Source organism: Urtica dioica, chromosome 7, assembly GCF_054948205.1.
Source record: "Urtica dioica subsp. dioica isolate 48M chromosome 7, U.dioica_male_clone48M_v1_H2, whole genome shotgun sequence".
NCBI classification, from domain to species: domain Eukaryota; kingdom Viridiplantae; phylum Streptophyta; class Magnoliopsida; order Rosales; family Urticaceae; genus Urtica; species Urtica dioica.
Window position 1 is genome coordinate 22,644,183 of NC_142762.1, and position 7,772 is coordinate 22,651,954.

Genomic DNA, 7,772 nt, shown 5'->3' on the forward strand with positions numbered 1-7,772 from the left:
TGTGGCGATACAAGATGAAACTCAATCCCAACAAGTGCGCTTTCAGGGTTGAGTCCGGAAAATTCTTGGGAGGCCTACTTCAGCTCCCCTCCATTCCTTGCAAAGCCTAATGATGGTGAGACCTTGTACGTCTACCTCGCGGTTTCCGATAGGGCCGTGAGCGCGGTCCTGATACGCGAAGAAGACAAGGTCCACTGGCCGGTGTACTACGTTAGCAAGGCGCTCCTCGACGCCGAAACTTGATACCCGGGGATCAAAAGATTGTCCCTCGCCCTCGTCATGAGCACAAGAAAGCTTCACCCTTATTATGGTGCGCACGGGACATCCCATTGAAAATGCTCTACAAAAAGGGACCTCGTCACGAATGGCCATATGGTCTCAAGAGCTAGGAGAGTATGGGATCGAGTTTCAACAGAGAACCGCCATCAAAGGTCAAGCCCTCGCCGACTTTTAGGCAGAATTTACATGTACACCTCCAACGGATGAAGACGGTGGAGACAAGGAGAACGACCACGATGAGTCGACAAAGAAAATAACCAATGACCCGATAGGGCCGGTCTGGGATCTGCACGTGGACGACGCATCAAATGCCCGGGGGGCTGGCGCCGGTGTCATACTCACAAATCTCGATAGGAAAAAATGAGATATGCCATGCGATTCGAATTCAAGGCCTCAAACAACGAGGCGGAGTATGAAGCTCTGATCGTTGGCTTGGAGTTGGCAAACAAGCTGGAAATCCAGAACCTGTGCATCCACTGCGACTCGCAACTGATTGTGAACCAGGTGAAGGGTGACTACGCATCCAAGGAGCCAAGCATGATCGTATACCTGTCCAAGACGCAGAAGAACCTCGAAGCTCTTTCGTGGTTTGAGACAGTCCAAGTCCCTAGCGAGGCAAACATCGAGGACGATGCCCTGGCATGCCTTGCTTCAGAGTTAGACAAAGAGGGAGAAGGTAACATTCCAATAGAAGTGCTGACCCGGTCCTACGTCTTGAGAGGTGACGTAGGAGTGATCGACGATGTGTCACCCCTATCATGGATGACGCCGCTCATGGAATACCTCAAGCGAGGAGTCATTCTCGAAAACAAGGAGGAAGCTAGAAAGCTAAGAAGCTTGGCACCCAAGTACACAATGAGAGGGGACACCCTATTCAAAAGAGGGAACTCAATGCCTCTCCATCGGTGCTTAAACGATGTCGAAGCAAAGAACGCGCTTCGCGAGGTGCACGAGGGTGTATGTGGGAATCACGCCGCCGGGTAGTCTTTGACTCTGAAACTCCTGAGGCTCGGGTACTTTTGGCCAACCTTGAAAAAAGACTCCCACGAGTGGGCCAGAAAGTGTGACAAATGTCAGAGGTTCGCTCATGTCCCGCGCTAGGCACCTGCGCCGCTATGCCCGATCGTCGTACCTCGACCTTTCGCGAAGTGGGGAATCGACCTCATCGGTGAGCTGCCTACGGTCACACGACAAAATAAGCATGCAATCGTGACTATCGATTACTTTACGAAGTGGGTGGAGGCAGAACCATTGGAAAAGATCACGGAGGCGAACACAACTAACTTCACTTGGAAGAACATCATTTATCGCTTCGGGATCCCCGCCTCGATCGTGGCCGACAATGGGAAGCAATTCAATAATGCGCGCGTTCGCAACATATACGAGCAGTTGGGAATCAGCAAGACCTTCTCCTCCCCTCGGCATCCCCAGGCCAACGGCCAAGTCAAGGCGGTCAACAAAATGATCAAGGAGAACTACAAAAAGAAGTTAGAAGAAAGAAATGGGGCATGGGCTGAAGAGCTTCCTACGGTCTTGTGGGCATATCGAACGACCGCGCGGAACGCAACCAGTGTAACCCCGTTCGCACTCGCATTTGGCGTTGAAGCCGTGGTCTCCGTTGAAACCAAGCTCTCGACTCTTCGCATCAAAGAATTTGAAGAAACCGCCAACAACGAGGCGATGAAGCTCGAACTAGACCTCATAGGTGAGAAGAGGGCAGACGCATTGACCCGCCTCGCCGTGCAGAAAAGGAAGGTCGAGAAGTACTACAAATCCAAGGTCAAGCTTCGGAAGTTCACCGACGGAAGCCTCGTCCTTAGAAGGGTGTTCCAAAACACCAAAGTGCAAGGGGTGAGAGTCTGGGTCCCACCTGGGAAGGCCCGTACCGTGTGCGCCGAGCCATACACGGTGGCACCTACGAGCTCAAGAATTTAGAAGGGCTCGTATTCACTCACCCATGTAACGTCGAGCATCAGAGTCTTCCTCGCGGCTCCTTTTGTTTTTCTTCATTTTTCAATTTCATTCATGACAATGTCAAATTTGAACAAGGCCATTGGCCATGGGATGTAATTTTATCTTCTTTTGCGTAATACAAGACTATGGGATTACATTTCACTTTAAATTTTGTTACACACTGCTATAATTTCTAGTCTCCTCTACGAGTACCCAAGAAACTCGGGGGGCTAACACGTATGCCCCCTTCGCGCGATGCCCCTTGTACGACTCCAGAAAGATAGTCCTCCGGACTCACGGGTGTCTCGCACGCCGATGGGTAGCGAGTCACCAATGGGTTGCATCCGCGCATCGGATGCTAATCCCAAGGCAGCAGTCAAAACCCAAAACGCGACACGCATACCGATAGGTATCACGCTCGCTGGGAACTGCGCCTACTCAAAGCCCATCCTGACACATGACACGCACGCCGACAGGTAGCATACACACTAGGAAAGAGGCCCGCTAGCCGCCCAGCTCGCGCGCCGATAGGCAGCGAGTCGCCTATGGGTTTCAAAGGCTTACGCCCGCCGGACGAAATTTGTCTAGCCAACGTCCAGGGAAAACTTGACCACTAGATGTGGCGCCAGGCCGTCAGACCAGTTACGCTAGACATAATAAACCAAGGTTCGTAAGACACGCATAAACTAGATTGCACGAATCGATTACGCTAGACATAGTAAATCGAGAAAATAAGACGTATAACAGACCAAAGAAGTTCAAATAAAAACAACCGATGTCGCGGAAACAACCCAACAACAAAAACGAAAAATATAAAAAAAAAGCATCAAAGAAAGCGAGCGCTAAACAAGTGCGCAGGAAATCAAAACGAAGCCAGCTACTCGGAACCAAAATCGACTTGCTCCTCGTCAATCTTAGGCGGGAGAATGCCCGACCCATCGGTGGCCTCTCCGTCAAGGGGGCAATTCGTCGATTGGGCAGCCTCCGCGGGAATTTGGGCACAAGGATCGTCCGCCTGCGGCACGTCGTCCAATGAGGGAACATGTCGTCGAAGAAAGAGAAGGTAGTTCCACGAGACGCGTTCTCCTTTGCGGTCGTGTCACGAACCCGTACCGCTGCCGCGTAACGGGCCTCCTCTAGAGCGATATCCCAATCGTCCTCTAGGTCCGCCTTAGCCCGCACGGTGTCGTCTTTCTCGTCAATGATGGCTTGCATCTCCACCAGTAAGGAGTCTCGCTCTCTCTCTGCCTTGACATGGGAGATCTTGCTCGCCGATAGTCGAGCGTGGACGATCTTCAACTCTTCATCCCGGCCTAAGAGTAGCGCTTAAAGTTTTCTCGTCTCCCCTAAGAAGGTGTCGGCCGACTGCTCCACCTTCTCCCGAGACGCCTGCTCGGCCACTCGCAATGACCTCTCGGTGGCCAGTTCCGCACATAGACGAGCCATCTCCTCACGAGCCCGCTTCGACTCCTCCTCGAGTGCTTGAAACTCATGGGCAGATCGGACCCCCGCCAGAGAAGCAGTATGCTCGACCGCGGCAATCTCCATGTCCGCCTTCATATTTTGCATCCAGCGCAACAGGTCCCGAAGAATACGGCCGCCCCGCTCTTGGCGTGCAAGCATCTGGAAGAGTAGATGGCACATATGCGATCACAATAAGCATGGTACATTTTTGGAAGTTGTTAAAGATTATATATGTGTTTTATTAACATGGTAATAACATGGTATAAAAGAAATAACAAGAATAAAACTAATCAAGTAAATAAAAGAAACTAGTAAGACAAGATAACAAGTCACAAAAATTTATCGAAATTTCTCAAACTTTAAAAACACGTTTTTCATTATAAAAAATTAAAAACTGTTAGAACTTATTCTAATATGTTTTAATAACATCCCAAACTCATAGAAAAATAACATGATTGTTGTCGCACGAAAATGAACAACTATTGAAAACCTCGGGCGGTTCGATCCAAGGCCGGACCAAGTGATCGCACCCGGGCCAAGAGTGTGAACTCGATAGTCTCGAGCTAGGGTTCTCTCCGATCAACCCGCCTCTCGGGAGAGGTAGGGGGTGAGGAGGAGGAGTAACCGTGCCTTGGTTGTCGGCTGCCTACGTACCCGTGCGTGGGATCAGGTCAGAACGTAGTTCAGGCGTGAAAGACGCAGTATGAGGCGTAGAACCTCGGCGGAGAAGCGTGCTCGATGAAGGAGACGGGGCGCGAGGAGTCCTCGACAGCGTCTCAGAACCTCGGAGATCGCGTACGCGTCTAGCGTGTTAGACGCGCGAGGGGAACTCTAGTCGAGAACCCTAGGGGCGTGCTTGAGCACCGGAGAACGTTCGGTCAGAGGGAGCGACGTCCGGGAAGTCCTCGTGAGTGCTTCGGAACCTCTGAGAACGGGGGAGAGAGAAGAGAGACTGCTTCAGGCCAAATATGGCATCCAGAGAAGCAGAGAAGAGTAAGAAATCGAGCGTGTCGATAGGAGATGAAGGGATGATCTTCCCCTCAATGGGAGGGGGTTTATATAGGTGTTTGAGGACCCTAAGGGGGTCCTTTGGCGTCCATGTGGGACTAGGAACGCGCCCTTTTCCAAGAGGAGGTGCACAACCCGCGGCGCGGCGCAGGATCCGCGGCGCTCGATCTGCGTCGCTCAACGCGCGGCGCGGCCCTGCCGGCGCGGCGCGCGCTGGGCTTCGTTTATGCGGGCTTTTCGCGATCGTCTCGCTTCCGGGCCCTTTGAGCTATTGTGGGCATGGTATTTTGGGTTATGACACAAACGTTTGTTTGACGGATAGGACCCGAGTTGATGTTCGACTCGAAGAGCGAGGCTCGACCCGAGGAACCGACTCAAGTCTCAACTTGAGGGGCTAAGCTCGACTCAAGGAGTCAAGAGTTTGGACGAGGGTTTGGAGGCTTGCTGCTCTTCAGGACCTCCGGCCTGACCATCGGCCCTTTGAGCGACGTACCTTCTCGGTGTCTCGGGTTTTTCAAAAACGACCGACAACATTAGCCCCCCAAGTTCGTCGCTCGGGAGGTTCCCAGTGATGAACTTTTTGTCCTTCTAGTTTGGTGTTTGAGGAAAATATTTCCCCTGTCCCGTTACCCGAGGAATTTTTTTTTTTTTTTTTTACGAGGCCGCGCGGCGCGTCCCGCGAGGCGCGCGGGATTGACTCGCGGCGCGCCCCGTGCGCGGGGCTGGTTCGCCTTGCGCGGGGGAACTCTGACTTTTTGGAGTTTTCCTCCGTTTTTTCTCTTTGTGGGAGTAGGATTTCGACTCCTACCCCCCTAGAAGTCTATAAATACACCCCCCCTTCTCTTATTCCTCACTTTATTTTTTCCTCTCTTTCTCTACGCTTGTTTCTTTTTTTCTTTTCACGTTTTCATTATTGGTGTCCCTCCCCTTTTCTCAACTGAGAGTCCCGAGATTGATTTCTCTCTCTTGTTTCAGGGTTCTGAACATGTAGAGGACGATCTCTTCGCGGGATTAGGGGAAATTCCTCTGCACGTGGAAGAGAATCCAAGCGGAGTAGAGCAGTGGCTCGAGGAAGGCGAGCTGGGCGCGACCGTGCCTGCTGCTCAGCCTCAAGAAGAGTGCGTGCCAGCTGGGCGCGACACAGGTGGGGAGTTTGATCATCCCACGTCCGGGGAACCTGCCCCTCGTCTCGTGATCAACTTGGTTGGCGAGGGGGTTCGCGACAAAGCCCACCTTGACGTGCCGCGGTCCGACTTGGACCTTCATGGCGCGCCGGGAGATATCGCAGACGTGGATGCGGTGACTCCGCTAGAGTCGGTCCTCGACGAGATTGACTGCGTGGACGACTTTGGTCCCGAGTCTGAAGATCCCGGAGGCGATTCGGAGACATGTCCGGGGGCCGAAGGCATCGCATCGGAGCGCCCCGAGATACCGTCGGCGGCTGCCGCGGCTGTGCCGGAGGGCAGGGGCCCTTCCGTGGAGCCAGGGGGTTCTCAGCCCGAGACCCCTGATGCAGAGGCGTTAGTATCGGCGAGGTCGCGCGCTAGGACAGAGTGGTATCCCGAGGAGGGCTTTGCTGCTCCCGAGGACTTCGATTGTTCGGGGGTCGATGCTTCGAGCTCGCTCACCTACCGAACATTCGTTGGTCTCCGGGAGGCATTCGCCATTCCATCGTCCGTGGCGCTTCTCCGTCCCTTACAGGGCGACCGTCCTTTCCGGCCTCGTCGCGGATTTGCCGCAGTTTCAGTTGCAAGTCTCAACTGCGGGTTGCGGCTGCCGTTTCAACCCATCGTTCAGCAGCTTCTCGCCCGTCTGGGGGTGCACGCGTGTCAGATGCGTCCGGCGTTCTACCGCATCGTGGCCATGTGCCACATGGAGTGGCATTGCCAGACTGAGCGGGTGATGACCGTGAGCGACTTTCGTAATCTCATCGCGATCTTCCCTGCGTCCGGGCAGCCTGGTTTCTTCATGGCCCGCGATCGCCGGAACACTAAGCTGATAATGGATTTAGAGAAGTATAACCGACGATCGTGGGTGTGGGTCTCGGCGGAGGCTTTTGGCGATGCGCCGCTTCGGTTCGGTCCCTTGGATGAATTTTCCGCTGACGCAGGGGCCGATGACCTCGACTTCGTGAAGGAGATCCGGGGAATGTCGGAGGCTCGGAAAGCCGTCGAACGATTTCGCTCCCCTGAGCGGATGGCTTTCACCGGGTGGTTCCCACCGTTTCCACCTGGCCGGGGCGACAGTCAGCGGACCGAGAGTGCTCCCAGTGCCGCATCATCTCTCTCGAGCGGCGGTCTTCAAGGTATGTCGACGTTTCGCACTTTTTGTTTTTGTTCTTAGCTTAGGGTTTTGACTTTGTTGCTCTTGTAGTCTCTTCGGCTAGGGCGAGGGCTCGAGCGCGTTTAGCGAAGGCTTCTCGAGACCCGAAGTCGTTGGCGGCGGTCCGTTGTCGGATTGCTGCGCGGAACGGTCGGGAGAAGCCCGATACCGATCATCGGGCGGAGAGCGGTCCTCGCGCTTCTTTGAAGCGACCCTCCTCCTCGGCTTTACCAGACACGTCTTCGGACTCCAAGCGCGTAAACTCGATGGTCGACGTGGAGGCTGCAGAGGTTAGGGGGGAATGTTCCCTGGGCCTTGCTCAATCTTCGATGAAGATGTGGAAGAGCGTCGTGGCCAGCAGCGACGTGGAGTTCTTTCGTCACGGCGTTTCCGATGCACAGAGAGTAAGTTTCCCTTGCCTCGTTTGTGATGAACCTATCTTTCGCTAAACTATCTTTTTGCCTTCTCAGGTGCTTGCTCGAGCGACCCGGGGCGAGAAGATCCTTCACGACCTCATCAGGCGGATGAGCCGTGCCCAGGATGAGGTTCTCATTCAAAGGCGGAGTTTGCGAAGTCTCAGCTGGCCCACACCGAGCGAGGTTCTCATTCAAAGGCGGAGTTTGCGAGTCTCCGCGAGCAGCTTCAGGAGGCTCGCGTGGAATTGGGAGTTACCCGTGGCAAGTGCGACCGTGCTCACGCGGCGGTGGCGAAGATGGCTGATGAGCTAACGACGGAACGTCAAGCCC

The 7,772-nt window shown here is 54.1% G+C and overlaps 1 protein-coding gene across 1 annotated transcript; it reads left to right on the top strand.

Moving 5' to 3' along the window:
- Positions 1 to 639: 639 nt before the first annotated feature.
- On the top strand, positions 640 to 2,349 carry LOC149390436 (uncharacterized). The gene is made up of 3 exons (XM_089619770.1): positions 640 to 1,236; positions 1,513 to 2,034; positions 2,329 to 2,349. The coding sequence occupies exons 1-3, from the start codon at positions 640 to 642 to the stop codon at positions 2,347 to 2,349; spliced, it is 1,140 nt and encodes a 379-aa protein (XP_089475896.1).
- The last annotated feature ends 5,423 nt before the right edge of the window (positions 2,350 to 7,772 follow it).

Excerpts from the sequence above, each read along its gene's own strand:
- LOC149390436 (XM_089619770.1), top strand. The coding sequence starts at position 640 with ATGAGATATGCCATGCGATTCGAATTCAAGGCCTCAAACAACGAGGCG. Across the intron at positions 1,237-1,512 it reads TTCGCGAGGTGCACGAGGGT|TGGGTGGAGGCAGAACCATT; the intron begins GTATGTGGGAAT and ends TACTTTACGAAG. Across the intron at positions 2,035-2,328 it reads TCGCCGTGCAGAAAAGGAAG|GCCATTGGCCATGGGATGTA; the intron begins GTCGAGAAGTAC and ends AATTTGAACAAG.